Source organism: Anser cygnoides, chromosome 6, assembly GCF_040182565.1.
Source record: "Anser cygnoides isolate HZ-2024a breed goose chromosome 6, Taihu_goose_T2T_genome, whole genome shotgun sequence".
Classification (NCBI taxonomy): Eukaryota; Metazoa; Chordata; class Aves; order Anseriformes; family Anatidae; genus Anser; species Anser cygnoides.
This window is the reverse complement of record NC_089878.1, coordinates 40,277,400-40,295,940: the sequence shown is the minus strand read 5'-3', so window position 1 is coordinate 40,295,940 and position 18,541 is coordinate 40,277,400. Positions and strand designations below refer to the sequence as shown.

General features: G+C 41.7%; 1 protein-coding gene and 1 long non-coding RNA gene across 6 annotated transcripts in view; one reads left to right on the top strand and one right to left on the bottom strand.

The window, feature by feature from the left end:
• The first annotated feature begins 11,680 nt into the window (after positions 1 to 11,680).
• NMI (N-myc and STAT interactor) overlaps positions 11,681 to 18,541 on the top strand; it is a 12,512-nt gene continuing 5,651 nt past the window's right edge. The window contains exons 1-4 of one of the 5 annotated variants that reach the window (XM_066999883.1): positions 11,681 to 11,791; positions 15,988 to 16,038; positions 17,699 to 17,776; positions 18,087 to 18,245. In XM_066999883.1, coding sequence (XP_066855984.1) covers positions 11,696 to 11,791; positions 15,988 to 16,038; positions 17,699 to 17,776; positions 18,087 to 18,245 — 384 coding nt within the window. In that variant the 5' untranslated portion in view covers positions 11,681 to 11,695. Of the gene's footprint in view, positions 11,792 to 14,797; positions 15,000 to 15,059; positions 15,253 to 15,862; positions 15,911 to 15,987; positions 16,039 to 17,698; positions 17,777 to 18,086; positions 18,246 to 18,541 lie in introns of those variants that run through there. The other 4 variants (XM_048081007.2, XM_013198130.3, XM_013198129.3 and 1 more) reach the window with 4 other exon arrangements.
• The window catches only part of LOC136791150 (uncharacterized), a 26,375-nt gene continuing 23,026 nt past the window's right edge, over positions 15,193 to 18,541 (bottom strand). Inside the window, exon 3 of the long non-coding RNA XR_010832538.1 lies at positions 15,193 to 15,622. This is a non-coding gene — a long non-coding RNA (uncharacterized lncRNA). The remainder of the gene's footprint in view (positions 15,623 to 18,541) is intronic.

Sequence of the window (18,541 nt, the reverse complement as noted above, 5' to 3'; positions counted from 1 at the left end):
CACTTTGCTTGCTGTGTGTATTGCCTGTATATTCGTGGTATCTTCTGGGGACCTAGAAACAACAAAGAGGTATGAGGGAAGGAACAGAAACCAAAGGAAAATTAAAATTCAACAGCAATACCGTACACTGGTCACATAAAAAGACAAATTACTTAATCAGGTGAAGAGAATCTTCTTAAACCGACACTAAGATTTCTCTTTCTGAAAGAAGTTTGATGTGGAGGTCCTTCTCTGCACAGGTCACCTTTTCTCTCTGCCATTCAGTTCTGGATGGTACTGTGACGTGAGCTGATAGCTTAGTGGTCTTATCTCGGAGCCAGATGTCCACGCCACAGGAGTTCTGTTCCGGGAGGCGGGTGCCAATCCCACAGCATCACAGAAATGTGTTAACAGTGACTAACTCATAGGAGCAAGGAGCGCATACCAGCTTGGAGACGGTTTGTAACAGACTAGCATGGTGAAATTCTTGAGAAAGACACTCATGCCCTAATGAATAAAAAACCCCAATATTATTTTTACTCGAGTTAACTGTTAATGATGAAAGGCCTCGGTTAGGAAAAGCAACCAAGTAATTTAAGGACATAAAGTAACAAACAGTTCTGGTAATGACAGGATCTGACAGCATCTCTTTTGATTTATACCGGGTCTGATGTTTGAATGAGTGTATACCTCCCTGGAGAAACTGGGCTATCTGTTAGTAAGTCCAAAGAAATACAATGGCTTATGAATCATAGAATCACAATGGCTGAGGCTGGAAGGGACCACGGGAGGTCGTTGAGTCTTGAAATCAGGATTCAGATGTCTATCGTAATACCCTCAAATTAATAAGCTTCATCTTTGCTAAAAGATAACAGAAGCTCTACAGGGTTCAGTACACATTTTCTAGTGAAGAGCATTTGGGTACGGTGAATATTTTGGTACCTGAGGAAACAACATAAGGTTTGCTATTGTGTTGACATTAAACATATGCTCCAGATCCAGCCTACGCGTAAGTCTGTGCAAGTCGCAGTGTCAGTAAAATAATGCGTCCAGTCCTATACATCTGGCTCCCAAGTGAGCTGGAAAGGAAAGTTTTCATCTGTAAACCCTAGCAGACCCTCTCACCAACAAGAAGATATTCCACAGCTGGACGTGGGCACTTCGAGACATTCATCTGACAGTATTTTCTTAAGCTTTCTTCCAAGTTTTCCACATTTAAATATATCCCAGACAAATCTTAAATAAATTGGGGTGGGAGGGGGAGGGAGAGGGGCTGGGGGAGCTTTTCTTAACTCTTTCCATACATACATATGCTAAGAAATCCTGTTTGAAAGTTGTTCTGTGGTTTTTACTAGCATTTGAAGTGAAAACCTAACTTGGTAGTTCTCAAACTGTGATCTGAAGCCTACTGTGAAATAAAACCGATTCCAGTGACAGAGACACAAAGCAATCCAGTGGCTGAATGGCTGAACCACTGGGGATGAAGGAAATAAACAACAACAACAACAAAAACCCAACAGGCAGCAGTGTATGTGGGTCACAAATCTCTTTTGAATTAATTTAAATACGAAGCACCTACTTCCACCAACCAAACAAAAGACCTAATTTATTTCGAGGTGATGTTTGAACAGGGCCTTAGATTTGATGCCCTTTGAAAGAAGTCCACGTCCAGTTCTATCTTATTTGTATCTCATTTAATTTTTTTTTTTTTTGCTTTTTAAAAAATCTTTCTTCTAAAAATAAACCTCTTTTTTCTTAATGAACTGAGCTGTCAAGGTACAAGTAGAAGGATGATCCCACACTCGAGGACCTCCATGGAGACCTTTAAGAGCCACCAGCCACCAAGCATCTGCTACGCAGCGGAAATAATCACCTAATTCCTGACAGATCCTCGTGTCGCCTCTTCTTGTGGGCTTCCAGCGGTGACAATTCCACAGCCCCCTGCTGCCTAGCTCCTCCTAACGTTTTAAACATCTTCCTTAACCAAAACATCTTCTATTACCTGAAATCTTTCCCTCTGCAGTTTTAGCCCGTTACTTCTTTTTGCTTCAGCAGACTGAAGTAACCGCTCCCGTACTGCCTCTTTGCAGCAGGAGGGTTATGTTATGGCTGTTATCGTATCTTGCTTCCCTAAAATAAACAGCCTGTCCTTTTCATCTCTCCAGGAGGTCGTATCCTCTAGACTCACAATCATTCTCGTTTCCTTTTCCTGTGCCCTTTCCAGGTGGCTCACATCCTTCTTGAAGTGTCATGCCCAAACTAAACACAGATCTCCAAGCAAAGACTCCGTGGTGGCAGATAGTGTGGATTGGGGCATGCATTTTCTAGATGGCATTTCGGTTGATACAAAATCCTAGTCTGACATTGCTGTCCGTCAGATTTCCTTTCAAAATAACCAGCCAGATTTTAAATTACCTACTTAATGAAAAACGCCTTTTATAAGAAGATGCTTTAAGTATGGAAATAAATTCAAAATGAAAGAAACCAGTGAGATTTGGTCGATCTACCTGAATATATTAACTTCCTTTTCTAACCTCTATTTTCTTGCATGTTTTCTCTTTTAGCGAAAGCTGACCAGTGTTACAGAAGTGGCGTGCTGTGGAAAAAAAGTTGATGAAACTCCTACATTTCTGTTTTGGATTATTGAGAAACTCACTTCGCCATGAATTTACAGATCAGGTTTCCCAAATTTTCCACACATTTATCGTACTTAAAGAAACAACAAAAATTATTTCTAACCAAATTTCATAACTTTTTCTGTTCCCTACATGCTTCAGATGATTCAGTTTTAGAAGAATTTTGTAACGTGAGAACTTATTTGGCCAATGACTTTACTATTTATTGTCACAGTGTTAAGTTAATCCTTCAGAGAGTATTTTGCCCTATAACTAAATATTTTAAACTTACTCTCCTTTTTTTTTTTTCCTAGTTTAATTCTCATTAAAATCAATGCCCATTCTATCAGCAACTTCTATGAAATAAGGATCAACCATTGTGTGTAATGGTGCCTTAGTTGAAAAAAAAAAATCTTTATGTGAAAGTAGAACAACCCCAAAACATTTGGGATTATTAAGAGCAGATGTTAGGAAAGTATAATGGATTCACTTACTAAAAAATCTGAACGTTTGCCAAGTTAAAATATTTGTTAGTTGAAGTCCTATGACAGTAATTCTAAATAAAATTGTTGGACATTTAAAAACTAAAAATATAGACAGACATAAAATTTACAAGTTTCTCATGGACATTCTTCCATGTTTACACTTTAAAACTACATAAATATATTTAAAAATCACAAACTGATGTAGGCAGTTTTTAGAATATGGTACTGAAGAATGGGTCATATGGTAGGGATAATCCAAGAAAAACAGACTCCAAAAATTGCCAAAAAGCTCCTAAAAATAAAAATAAGCTGCAACTCTAGCCATTGTAAAGCAAACTGCAGCAACATATTGGCTGTATGTGTGTGTGTGTACGTGAAAATATTAACACTCAGCTGCAAAATAAAAGTAGGTCGAGTCAAGGAGGCAGATGCAAGGAATTGAGTCCCTTGGGACCACTGTTAAGGCACTTCCAGCTCTGTTCTGGAATATCAAATACTAAATATCGAATAGTGTCGTAAAAACCATGCCCCAGGCCTTGTTCTTCCCATGGCTTACCGTAGGAGTTGGATACAAGGAGTATTCAGTCTCGTAGCCGAGCTGGGGCAGCTTTAGAGGGCATCGCTGAGAGGTACCCGTGGATAACTCCGAACCGCTGCCTGGCACATGCCCTTTGCAGCTGAGCTACGTAGCTTCAAATGTCCTCAAGCAGACAAACACACGGAACCTGTGGTTCTCGAGCTGTTATCCAACGGTGCCATTACGGAGAAGTTTTCCTGTCTGCTGGGAAACTGAGCATGCTTCTGCGCTCAGAAGAAGACCTGGAGAGGGCTCCTGGCATGGACCACAGGTACAGCCAGAGTCTGCAGCTGGGAGCACTGCTGTCACGTCTGACCTCAAAGACAAATCGTTTGGTTCCCAGGAGACAGCCTGCCCACCAAAATGCTAAGTCTGATGCCATCGATTTACCATTTATGTTATGCTGTGCACAAGGCTGTGCTGCGACATTAACAAGATTTTAAAGATGCACACGCGCCTGTAACATGCACATAAATAGCCTGTTGATCAGAAGCTTAAAAGATGATGTGCTTCCTTTTAGCAAATTTGTCCATAAAAACATTACTGTCTGGCAAACTTATATGAATCACCTCATACTTACAAACAAGAGATTTAAAAAACATTGTATATTATCTATTTTTACAGTGGTGAAAGCAAGATCAGAGCCAAATTGCTGATGCCCCTTCAACCACATGGAGACAATTTTTGCAAGAAAGGCTCTGTGTCCACACAGCTGGGGAAATAAACATTCCTGTAACCTTATGTGCTTTCAGATGAGTGATTCTAAGAAATCCTTCCATGTGTGGCATGGTAGAGATACTTATTTATTCCTACAAAGCTTAAGCTGCAGTGAATAATTACTTCTGCAGAAAGGAAAAAATGTTAAAAATGTTTTCCCTTTCTTACAGTTTTCATATGTACACTAATTTATCTGACTACTCAGTTTTGAGGCAGGACATCTCTGTCCTGCCAAGATTTAAAATACTCCGTGTTGACAGCATACAATAATAACTAAATTAAAGAGCATGGTAAAAATTCGCATTACTCACGTTACATTTGCAGTGAGATATCGCGTAAGTTATTGCAAAATTGTCAGAGTATAACATACAAGGTAAACACACATCCTCACTATTCATTTTTTACTTTATAATGAAAGTACCTAGGCATTTACAGGGCTTATTTTAACCTCCTATACTTATAATTATTTAATTGGCATACACCATAGCACAGGCATTCACACTAACTGTGAACATTTAGTTTACACGTGAATTGAGAGCCTTTGCATTAAGTGAGCCTCCAGTGGGCATTCGAAGTGTATGAAAGTTTTTTTTCTGTTTTAGTTTAAATCCCATTCATTTGTCCTGGCTGGGCATCGTTTGGTGGGTGGTGAGCAATTCGGCGAGCAGTTGTGTTGTGCATTGCTTGTTTTGTTTTTTCTCATCCTTCTTGAGTTCTTGCACTTTTACCTTGTTTTGATTCTGCCCCCGACCCACTCCAGGGACTGAGCGAAGGGCTGCGTGGTGCCGGGCTGCCAGCTGGGTTACACCACAGGAGGGGACAGCGACAGGACCCGAGGGAACAGCAGGGAGCTGGGACAGGGAGGGTCAGGCTGGCTGTGAGGGAAAGGTTCTGCACCCAGAGGTGGTCGGGCACTGGGACAGGCTGCCCAGGGATGTGGTCACGGCACCGACCTGCTGGAGTTCAAGGAGTGTTTGGGCAACGCTCTCAGACACATGGTCTGATTTTGGGGTGGTCCTGCGTGGAGCCAGGGGTTGGGCTCGGTGATCCTTGTGTGCCCCTTCCAGCTTGGGACACTGAATGATCCTACGGTGCAGGCACCCACCCAGGTGCTCGTCCACGCTGTGAGTCCCACGTGGGCAGACATCACCTGCTTTCAAATGCAGACCAGTGCCTTAGATCTGGAAAAAAGATGTTTAGAGATCGGGACAAACCTCTTTCTTTGCTGTGACCTTGGCTTCCTGGAAGGCCCCCAGGCTGGCCACGCACTAGCACCCCTTGCATATACTCTCCAAATTCAGCCCTTTTGCTCACCTGGCCAGCTCCAGCCTTGTGCACTTTTCTGTTCTCAGAAGCTGCCAGCCATTACGTACCCCTCCTGATTTCTTCCGCTATTGCTCCTCATTTCCTTTCCTGTCGTCTTATCTCATTTTGCATGATATGTCAGATCTTGTAGCTGAATAAAGGGATCTTCCACAGGAAGGTCCTTTGCTAAGGACATCATCCTTGGCGTGGTAGCGGCATGGGAGTAGCAGAATCTGCCTGTGGTCTTACAGTTAGCTCGTTAGCTCAAGGGCAGTACCTCCAAACCCACAAAAGCCACCCATACACATTAATCTGCTTTGCAGAATTATGATAAACTCCCTTCTGAAACCCAAAGAGATGAATGTGGTGATAACATACTCAGAGGATTAGTCCCAGCAGTCGTTGCCTAAGATGTCCCTTTATGTCTGCAACACTCATTTCCTACCACACTGAATGTTCATTTTCTCCTCCTCCCTCCTGCTGTTTCAGTTTCTGAGGAAACCAAATTTATGTCTTTTCCGAATGCCATGGTCACTCAGTATTTTTACCAGCATTTTTTTTTTCTTCTGTGTGTGTGTGTTTTATTTTATTTTATTCCATTTCCTATCACGCACTAGATCCCGGTCACCCATTTTCAAGTCTTCTGTAAAGAGCCAGGCTATGGCTTTGCTTACACGCCTGGGCATAACTCACCCCCTGTGAGCTCAAGACAAACAAGCTGGCGTCTCTGGTCACTGCCTTACACATGCAATTCCATGATTACGGCATTCCGGACAGTTCTAAGGAATATTCCTGGCAGTGTGTCATATTCCTGGAAATGCCCAGTTGCACAAGTGGCTAGGGATGGCGTTACCATGGTATGGGGTATTCCTACTGCATCTGAAGTTGCAATGTCTGTAGTCTTTCCTCTAGGTCGTCATTGACAATCACCATCAGCACCTTCATTAGACAATGGTTACTGAAAAAGTTCTTGGCTGTGGACAACATCATACTTTCCTCTTCCGATCATTTTGTGCTTTTTCTATTGGTATATTTATCTCCCTTGGCTCTGAACCACTGTCTGCTTCCTAGGTAATTTTGATATATGTGTGTTTTTATGGAGTTCATTTTCTTTTACTTCATCTTCTTTTACCTCTCCTGTGAAGGTACATTTTCTTTGCTCTTTTTCTCATTATGATAGAAAATGGACTAACCTATCCCATAGTAACATTTCCCCATTAAGTCATTTGTCATTTGTATATTATTGTGTTCTCAACCTCCTCTTCATGTGTTTATGAAAATGCCCTTTTGCTTTGATCACATACTTGGCAGATTTGTGACTTACCAGATTTCATTTTATAATATTTACTTTTCCTTGTTTTTCGGGCTCTGACTGTGCTTCTCTTCCTCTGCCAGCTTTCAGTTTGGGGCCATCTTTCATGCCATCCGAATACTTCCAAATAATAATCCAAACACACAAAGCAATCCCTCTCAAGAGGGATTAACTCAATTGTACAAATATATTGATGAGCTATAATTCTTTGTTTGTTTTTTAAAAAATCACGATGTGTAAAAAATAGATAAATATAACCCACCTGCTATTAAACGTTTTTCAGTCAGAGGCTTCAGTGGCATTATAGCTTCTGTTACTTATAATGTAATTGATAGATATTCATATGATTTTTATCTTGCTGAGAAAGAACTGATAGTAAATATTACTAAATACCACTCCCAGACACTGATGCAAATATCAAAATGGAAATATATATGGAAAACAAGAATTTCTTGCCACCTGACGATGAAGAGGTAGGAAGAGAATTCTTGTTGATTTAATGGACACGTATGTCTGCAAGACTTTTTTTTCAGTGTAAGGGGTCCTGCTACAGAAAGTGCCTTACTGGCACATGAATTTAGTTTTCAAAAGCTTTGTGTTATCAAAAACCCTGTGTAGCTGATTCAAGTGACAAACCTGATCTGCCTCTGGGACAAAAGCAAGATGAATTTTCAGTCTGTAATGCAGTATCTTTATCTTTTACAAATTCATCCTGCAGAAAAAAATGTATCAGACAATGTCCTTGTTTGATATATTGACAGGATTGCCCCAATGGATTTTGCTAATAAAAATTAGGCGAATTTTTGTCTATTCCTTACTCAAGCTTTTTTTTTTTCTTTTTTTTTTTTTCATATATATGTTTCCCTACAGGTGGAACATGTGTGGGTTTCGACCTTCAGTTGTTTGCAGAACAGCTCCAGAAATTTTATACTCTGCCTCCCAAGTACTGCCTCCTGCGCGGTAGGCAGCGTAAGCAGAAGGAGCAGGGCTGGCTGTCATTCCAGAAACTGTCTGCAATGTCCTCTCTGAATATTCACAGCTGCATCAAATCAAAAATCAATATCACAAATTTAGAGCCCTGTAATGAATCTGTAGTGCTGAATGAATCATCCTTCCAAACAGCCAGAATGACACATATCTTACCCAAACTTTACCGTATGTTGAATATCCTACACTTTGATGCAAGACATTTACTGCCTGCACACTCATGCTGGGTAAGCTCATTACTTGGAATCCTTTGTACAGAGGTCCAAGTAAAACAATAAAACACACAAACTTTTAATTTGCTGGTCAAACATAAAGAATAAAAGATGGAAAAGAATAAACTTTTCTGTTACTTCAAAATAAAGTGATTTTTTAGTGAAACTAATTTTGGGTCGAGTTTATCATTTTGTTTGGTTTAAAGTACTTCGTTTCAGGTTTTAAATGTTTTTGTCATGGAATATAAATATCTTCTAAAACATCTGAAATGAAAAATCAAATGGTCTCATTTTGAAACACTTTCAATATATTTTCTTACTTGCCACAACTGTTTTTGCTCATATTTATTAACAGTTTTCCCTTCCCTAAAGCTGTTAGTGAGTTTTCTATGGGCAAATTATAAAAATACTCATTCATATGCTGTATTCTAAAGCTGCCATAAGCTGTGAATACCATCACAATGGAGGTTTTTAATGTTGATTTAACATGCAACCACGATGACTTTCAGACCTGAAGCAGAGTATCAGGGAATATGGTCCATTTTTTTAAAAGCTAGACACAGTAAAACGTCTTCAGCCAGAATCAGTGGCGTAGAAATAGTGTTCAAAAAAAAAAAATCTAAAAACTAGACAGAGCTCTTAGAGGTAACAACACTGTTTGGAATCGAGCTGGATAAGCAGCTGTTGTGTCTTTATTTTCAAAAGAATGCTATGTGTGCATGAGTACAGGAAGAAATTACAAAGCAAGCTCATCCAGAACAATCAAACCCAGGGTAATTTAAAAATAAAAATAGAAATATAATTAAAAAAAAAAAGTCCTGAAATTTTTATATATTCCTTGGAGGACTGGTCCATGGAAATATCTTTGTGGAGAAGGTAAGTGGGATTTCCACAGGAGAATAAGAGACAGCCATTAGTCAATTCTTGGCTTCACCCTGGGCCTTTCAATAAGAAAGGGCAGAAGAAAATGAATTACATGCAAATATCTGCAGGCAGTCTATTCAGCATTCTGCAGCTTGGGCTCTGCCAAAAGACTTAAGGATGGAGGCAGTAGATGGAAAGAGAAGCTGCGTTCTCTAAAAATGTAAGCTTTTCATTTTTACTCACCTAATTCTCCCAGTCAGGTTAGGTTTGTTAAAGCCTATAGAAGATAATCCTTAGAATATTGGTTCATAATTTAATAAATCCTGGGCTTGTGTGAACTAGAAATTGAGATGAACTGACCAAAACACTGGTGCGAATAAACTAAAACTAACACATTCTTTTCTCATTAACAATTTTTCAGGCAAAATGACCTTCCTTCCCCATTTAGAGTTCTGAGCTTTTCAAGCCATATGTCAAGGCCAAAGCTACATAATACTGGGATTACTTTACTTCCCAGAGATATCTTCTACATAAGCAGTCACCATGCTTTAACTTACACATATTTACTTTTTAATTTAGCTCAGCTGTACCGTGGCTTTCTATTCAAGACAGAATCTTAAATCTCAGTAAGTGTTTCTTTCACGAAGCATGGTATGTATTAAATAACTTCTGGAAATTAAATAAGGGAGAAACTTCAAAATCTCTTTCAAAAAGCATTTCCAGAGAATAAGGCACTTACATAAACATTCCCCAAAAGATTACCTAGATAGACTATTCGTTAGAGGCATGAAGAAACCCTGCTGACTACAAAGTCTGGCAAGAAACAGAAAAGATCTTTTTTTCACGTGGACAATCTTGGGATCTGTCATTCAGGCCAGAGGCACGCCCCAGAAGCACCGTGCCCTCTGGTACAGCCTTTTTCATGGCCACTGGTCAGCCTGTCCCTGCTCACACCTGGGATTGTGGAGGCAGTGGTTTTTATTCCTAAGGAATACAAACAGTCCACTTCTAGCCATTCGTCACAGAAAACAGAAGGAGAGACTAACACTACTGACAGACTCTCTTCTACTCCCTCTTCTACCCTTCCTTCCCTCTCATTTATGTCCTCTCAGTTAAAAAGGCTTGCATGCTAGAATTTGTTCTGCCTATATAACCCGATAATCCTCACTGAAACACCAACAACGTTATCAGAAAGAAGCATTTCATTAGCATGCAGTGATTTATAGCTGAAGAACTGGCATGGGATTCAAGCCTAACAACATGCATCCTAGATGATTTCTTCTTCATTGTTTGCTTTCTAGCAGTCATGCTGGGACTATTTACTAAACCGCTGCATTGCCTCATACTACTGTGTTCTGGGACACACATCTTAGAGAAGCTGAAACATTCCCAAGTCCTTTTGGACACATACCAGAATCTTTCCTGTAAAGAATGTAGATTGGTATAGAGTATTTATTTCACAACTTGCTGTTGTAAATTGACTTGTACATTTGTAAGAGGCAAATATTTGACACCTGAAGGTGCTGGACGTTCATTCTCAGGTGCATTTCTCTCTCTTGTTTTGCTAGAGAAAGGACTGAAAAAGCACTATTTATTTATTATTATTATTATTTTTTTGGTGATGTTTAACATGTAGGGCTCTTGAAACAAAATCTGCAACATCCTCTGTGGCCCTGAGGCTCTGTGCACCACATCAGAGAACAAAGCTGTGTTTTGTTGAATGCTTTAAGCCATGTTACGCTGGCAGCACCACTGAAATAAGCTGCCGTTCAGCCCCACTGAGCCTACTGATCCTGCTCCATGCCACCCCCTCCTGGGACGGCATGCTAATTTTTGACCGCAGGATAAACTGGATCAGAGCAAAACCCAACCCAGCTGAAACACAACTTTTTCCATGGTTAGTTTTTAAGCTGGTTCACTTCCTACTCCATATGGCTGCACAAACTCTCGGGACAGGGCAAAAATGAATGGCAGGGGTAGATGGGGCAGCTTCTTCAGAGACACCACCACCTGTGTGTCCTTTGTGTCTCTTTGACACCAACTTTTGACGAACTGCAGGCTTTGGTACCTGAGCAGTGAGATCTAGAACTATCTGCATGATAGAGCCTCCAAAGGAGGGCTACGAAGATGGTGAAGGGTCTGGAGGGGAAGACGTGTGAGGAGCGGCTGAGTCCCTTGGTTCGTTCAGCCCCGAGCAGAGCAGGCCGAGGGGAGGCCTCATGGCGGCCTGCAGCTCCCTCACGGGGGGAGCGGAGGGGCAGGCGCTGAGCTCTGCTCTCTGGGGACAGCGACAGGACCCGAGGGAACGGCATGGAGCTGGGACAGGGGAGGGTCAGGCTGGGGGTTAGGGAAAAGTTCTGCACCCAGAGGGTGGTCGGGCACTGGGACAGGCTCCCGAGGGCAGTGGTGACAGCACTGAGCTGCCGGAGTTCAAGAAGCAACTGGACAACATTCTCAGATACATGGTCACATTGTTGGGGGTCCTCTGGGGAGCAAGGAGTTGGACTTGACAGTCCTTGTGGGCCATTTCCAACTGGGGTTATTCTATAATTTTACGTATCTGTGCGCCAGTATGTGGACAGAATCCTTGAGCAGGTCCTTAAAGAAGAACCTGAAATTTGATTTCTTGTTTCTAGGTACCAATGGTCTACAGAAGCATGCATCATTTTTCAGACTCTGTAAATCTTGAGGATAAGCAGGGAAGACATCACTATGCCTCTGCAAGCCAGCTTTTAAAAGTAAGCACAAAATACGCTGGATAGCAGTGGAAGATGATTCCATCAGATTATCAAAGACCCATCAAAGCTCCGTTAGAACACCTCAGTGGTTGAATCTGACTTCTTAGCAGTAAATAGCTAAAGCAATCAGAACTGCCAACACTGAGATGCCACTAGACCTGCCTGGAAAACAAGGGTCCTTTGCAGCCAGGGTACCTCAGGGGTCACATAGGCACACTGAGCAGGGCTTTCATGATCACAGTTATGATCTAAGCACTTAAACTCTACTTCCTTCTTTGGATCTATTTTAACTTAAAAAGAACCAACATACTCTCCCTCTGAAGATAATGGCATCAGATTCTAAACAGCTACTGAACAGAAGCTGAGGCATGGTCAACTTGTTCTGGTACAAATAAAATATAAAATTATGGCTCTCTTCCAGCTTAATCAGGGTATTGCCCGCTACAGATGAGCCCTAATCCTACACTGCCAGAAGGATAATGGTTTTCTTTTGAAGTTTCTAGTTCATATTTCTAGGCCCATCAAGAGTTTTTCAGACTTGTAAAGAATGAGTTTGGTATCAATGCAGACAGCTCCGAGAAATCCTGAGTTTTAAAGCTTCTTGTACTCTATCCTGTATTTTACTCCTTGATTTTCCCCTTTAGCTAGATTCTTCAGAGTTTTGAAATCAATGTTTTTCCCATTAGTCTGATTCATATGTGGTTAACACTGTGAATTCATAGAAAATCAATTAACAAATCAAAGTCAACTCCATTTTCAGTTAAGGGACTTGGTCCAATTCAGTATCTCCAATAAATTTCCTTCCCAGAACAAGCACAAACACACTGTTCAGCTCAAATCCCAAAGCAGGCCATGTGAACAGATTGGATTTGCTGCATTCCCTGGTGTTCGGAGAAATAAGGTTCTTTCAGATCAGTGGTGACTTCCCAACATGACCATGGTTACTGGAGGACAGCCTGCCACTCTGACATTTAAATCTAAAATCTGATGTACTTAGGTCATAACATAATCACCTCCTCCTCCTTGGCTACTCCAGCTAAACCTCTCCCTTTTACTCATCTCATTAGTAACCAGCTTTGTGTTTACAAAGCAATAGTAAACATAGTTATCCATTGTCAAGGCAGAAAAATAATAATAAAAATCTCTTGAATACAAGGTCATAGTTTCATCCACCAACCTTAAAAACAGATAAGGACATTTGAAACTGTCATAATAATTACCTTATCGGTAAAACTCCCTCTGAATTCAGCGGCATAAGGTGACCGCTGTCCAAGCAGGGTGCAATCCAAAGTTCCCGTTGCACAGCCAAGGAAAGCAGCAGTTCTGAACCCCCTGCTCTGCCTGTTCCTGCACAGGCTCCCTCAAGTGCGTATGAAGAGCCCAACCAATTTCACTGTAACGCTCCATTGCTATACGGATATTCCTGCTTTGCCCTGAAAGCGTCATTCCAATTTTGAAGTGACAATGCCAGCATCTATTCTTCGTCTGTTTGGCATATTTTGAATTTCTGAGGATTAAATTCTTCAAATAATCAGTGCCAACTGACTGCTAACCATACAAAATACTTTGGCCAATGAGTACAAGTCTGGTTGCAGTTCTGAGGGTAACATTTAAAAGTTAGTCAGCTTAGCCTTAAAGGAAACCTGACAGTTTTTTTCCTGAAAGCAATACACTTTCTTCTTTTCCTGGCCTAGAACACAGACATTGCCCAAATTTTATTCATGTCTGCAACACATCTGCTATGTGTATCTAAATTGATGTTAACCGTGTTGAACTCAGTCAGCTGTGTCCGACTGCTTGGCTACAATCTTGGAGGCATTGTGTGTTCTTGAATCCAAGGGCTATTAATAAAAGACACTTGTGGCACTTTTTTTTCTTTTCTTTTTTTTTTTTCCCACTTCCCCATGTTTAAGCATACACATTTTGTGTCTTCCACCTGGCAACTCCTTTCACGACTTCAGTCTGTCCCATTGACACAGTCTGCAGAATGAAGTGAGCCATAGCAGCTCTCTCAGGATCCGTACATGACTTTTCCTTCGTTACCTACATGAAGAAGGATCCCTCAGGAAGCAAAACCTTCTATCCTCCTCTCCCAGGAAAAGCCAGTGGTTTCTCCACCTCAAAGTGATCGTCATGGAAATCTAACCCTTATTTTCCCTTTAGAAACTCTTCCCTGAGGTCTCATTAGAGAATGAGTGCCCACTGCCTAAGACAGTGAACATTTGCAAAGATAAGTCACTTCACACCAGCCCACATTTCATGGCTTCTCTAAGTTGACTTCCATACTCGAAGAAGCTCTCCTCTTCTGTCCCTGTGCTGGCACTAGCAGGTGTGGCTGCAGGTCTGGTGTCTGATCTGGCCAAAGCTGGGGACTTTCTGAGGGGGAGAAAGGGAAATAATTGTCAGTGGTGCTCCAGTCTGACTCGCCAAACTCGCGATACAGCCAGCCAAGGGACTTGAAAAACACTCCAAGAGGCTTTAGACATTTACTGAATGAATTGGCGTTGGCTATAGACCATAAATTACTTGTTGCCCATTTCTGTGAGTCAGCCATTCATAATTTTTATGCTTATGGAAATTTATATACTGAGGCGTTTATAAAGCAACTGTGCTCCTGCAGGAAGATGAAGCCTTCTGCTTGCTGAGGGAAGGCTCTGGCTCATCCCTTGGACCCAGGATGGCAGACTGCCTGCATCCCAAGGAACATGTGGCTGCTGCCCTCCTCTTGGTTTCCAGAGCTCTACGTTTTCCAGAAGTTGTTTTTAAGGATGTTGCATCCATTAGCGGAGGGTTATTTCTGTCCCTGGATGTTTACACCTTTTGCCACCGCCTGGTAACCCATTCTTGATAAAACTCACATGCTTCCAGAGAAGGTGGTTTGGAATAAACAGCTAAAACACACATTCAGCAGAATTATGTCACAGTTTGTGCCTGCCCGCTGCTCACACGGCCTGGCCCGGCCCTGCCTGTGTCCGCCTGGCCCCCCGCCCCGTGGGGCCGGCCCTCCGGGCGGGCGGGGAGCCGCGGGGCGGAGGAGGAGGAGGAGGAAGGTGCCGCCTTCCTCCACGTCATTTCGAGGAAGAGGACACCCCGCGGGGCCGGCGAGCCGGCAGGAAAGAGAAAGCGAAAGGCAGAGGGACAGGGAAAGAGAGAGGGACGGAGGCGGCGCGGGGGGCTCGGCGCTGCGCGGGACCCGGCTGCCCCCCAGGTACCCGCGGCCGCCCCACGGCGCTGGGGCCCGGCTGCCGCCGCCCTCGCTGCCCCCGAGCTCCGTCCTTCGGCGGGCCGGGGAGGAAGGCGAGCCCCCGGCCTCACGGCTGGGCTGCCCCTTGTCCTCCTCCCTGAGCTCCAGGGGAGGTGCTGAGGCTGGCTGCCGGGGGGGCAGTGCTCTGGAGGCGTGGAGGTGCTCCTCAGTTATTTCAGTTAACTTCCTCTGACCATAACCTGAGGCGTACGCCTCGGTAAATATTGGTTTCATAGCACAGAGCAGACTGGGACGCTTGGTAGCTAACCAAAGGCAGCCTCAGCTTCCAGCCTTCAGCAGGTGCTGCGGTGTCACACAAACGCTGGGCACAGGATTTGGGGATATGAGTGCTAAGCGAGGTCAGGGCACTGGTGCCCACCCATACCGGCATTTTTGGGAGGTTGTGAGCACCGTCAGCACCTGTGGTGCAAAGTCCTGGTACTTCCCTGGCCTAGGTTTGCTTGAGAACTGGTGTGCCTTCATGTCTGTCTGTCTGCAGATAAATGGCCTGTGATCATCTCTAAATTCCTTTTTATCTGCCCCCCACAAAATCTTGTGGCAACAGGTTCCAGGTGTTACGTTATCAGCTGTGGAAAAAAAAAAAAAAAGGGTATTTTCATGTGCTTTAAGCAGATTTAAGTGTTACACCACTTAATCACAGAGCACACATAATGTTATATGTTTTAGTAACACTATATGGAGCAGAAAGTTAACATAAGTTTCAGGACTGAAATGCTAAGTTGTGCAATATAGAATTTTTCATGTACATCTCTGCTTTTTAGGTGTAGTAAGGAAGGAGGCTTCAGAAACCCAATATATAAATTTTTTTTTTTTTTAAGAAAATGTTGTATCACTTTATCCCAGCAGAGCTTACGGTATTCCATTCTGGACTATTTGCTACAAAAAGAGCCAATACATACAATTCTTGTAATTATTTTTTCTGTTCCCTCAGGTTTCAATGGATTTATCAAGTTCACTGCTGCCTTTAGAAGATAACGGTTTTGTAAGTATTTCCTGATGTGTTACCTGGTAAAGTCTGTATTTGATAATAGGATCTCTGCATGGAGATTTGTGCCTGGACTGCTAAGACAGTGCTTCTTAAACTTCTTGTCTCACTTTCTTCCATCCTTTAATACTTTGGACATTCCTCGTCCTCTCCATCCCCACTTTAATAACATCTTAAATTCCAGATGTCAGTGCCCAATATAAATCTTTCCTCAAACCTCATACCTCAGTTTGTAGCAGGGCTTCCCTTTCTCTTTCTTTCCTAACTGGCTCTTGTCTCCATAGGGAGAGTCCCATTCCAAAGTGTCTGCGTTACAGACTGTTAGAATTTCCTCGTCTGCTCATCTGTTTCCATGGAGGTTTCTTAAGGGAATTTCCTTTTTCCTGGTGCCTCCCTTGATCCAGTTCTTGCAGCATGGCAAGTAGTTTGGATGGGACTTTCCCTTGGTTTTCTTGTGTTTTCTTGGTATTTTTCTATTTCTTTGAGGTTGAAAACTGTTGCGGTTGAGCATTTTCCGTAACAAACAGGCATCCTTTCTTATCATCTTACAGCTGTTGAACGTGCATCATTGTGCTTTCCTGCACTCAGTCCCTTGAGTGAAGGAATTTTTTTCCGGTTCTAAGTTATACGCAGATGGGGATTTCCCTGTTGCTTAATAGGCATTTGAAACTGGACGAAGTTGTAGGAAAAAAAATACTTTATGTTTTATTGCTTTTAGGAAAAAAACAGAATTAGCAAGAGAATTAACTAGATTATCTAACAGGCCTTTTCCATGTCTAAATTTCATGGTTCACATTCAAGTTTTATGTAATCTTAAGTAAAAGGGAGGGATTGTTTCAGCAGGTCTCTTTGGATTTTTTTTTTCTTTTCTGCAGAATATTGCAGTCATAGAAACAAAACAGAACAGAGAATATGGGCTTTATCCAGTGGTAATTTCCCTGTGCTTCTGAACTTCTGCCCTGAAGCAATTAAAATCTGAAATTCTTCTTTTATTGCCTTTCCCACCTGATGTTACCATTCATTGTCTAACCTGCCTGAGCTTGGAAACATCCCATTTTGCATTTTTTTTTTCTCTTTAGGCTTGTATATTCTTTTTACACCTTCTTAGAGAAAGTGCTGAGAAAGCTTATAGATAAACCTTTGCAGGTTTGGGGGGCTTATCTCCCTGTGGAAGAACATACTTTTATGATTTATTAAAATATTAGCCTGTGAATATTTTCAGTTGGATATTTAGCAAATAATGAGTACTGATTGTTTTCTTAGATTTTTGTCCTGTCTAGCCAATTAAAGTAGTTCACTGATTTGGACTAATTGTCTGAATGTTTTTTAAAAAAATAAAGTGGTATATGCTATCGTGTGGAATGAGGATACTAGGAAGATTTAATTATGAAGTATGATGGGTTTCTCAAAATGTCTGACTTACCACATATCTTGCCTGCACAACTGGAGAAAAACAGGAAATGGGCATACAGACAAAAAGCATTGGACTTTCACTACTGCTGATACATTGAAAACTGCCATTGCAAAATGTGTTGTCTAGCTGCAAAGGGTTGTTTTTTTAAATCATGTAGACTAGTTTGAATTGTTTGGGGTGTCTTGGTTATGCCCTAAAAGGGAAATAAAATTCCGCGTGCCTTGCCTTTTCTTTTCTCTCCAGTGTATGACAACTCCTGGTCCTTCTGACACATCCAAAGATGAGATGGAAAGTCTTAAACAAGAACTGCAAAAATGGAAGGCAAGTTCTATAAAGTGTATAGAATCATGGAAATTAGCTCAAAGATACTTCGAAGACCATTAGTTCGCCCTTCTAAATCCAAGTCGGCTCTCGCCCTATCATAACAGATGTTTTCCTGACTTGCTCTCTGTTCTTTAATGGTACTTACATGCTTTTGTTAATCTCAGTGGAAACTATACTTGTATGTCTAAAAGAAGTATTTATCCAAAGCATTAAAATAAATAAATAAATATAAAGGGCTTAGCTAAAGTTTTGTTTGTTCTTGTGGGGAAAAAAAATTTCGAAGAGTCTTTTTCTTTTTATCATCCAGGAAAGACTTGAAAACGCTGAAAAAGTAAAAGCTGACCTTCAAGTTTGTAAATTAAGTGCTGACAAAGAATATGTTAAACTACAGGATGAGCTGACATCGTTAAAGGAGCTTGAAGAGAACCTTCATAAAGAGAGTATTAAGTCTAAGGACATCCACGAGGTATGGAGGCTTACAGCTCTCAATATTTGGGGAATTGTGAGGGAGGTTTTGGTTAGAGAAGATAAGAGTAGGATTTCCTTTCCAGTTTAAACAGCTTCACCACTTTGCAGACTCTAAGACGAGGCTATCTTGCACACAGTTTTTTCAATGGCAGATTAAGAACTGGTACAATAAAATAAAACTTACAGTAACATTGGAAGAGCGAAGGCGGAACTGAGACCTATCTTGTGTAGAAAATGAAGGCAGGCAAAACCAGTCTTCCTTTTCTGAGATTCTCTGCCAAGAGGTAAGTTTCA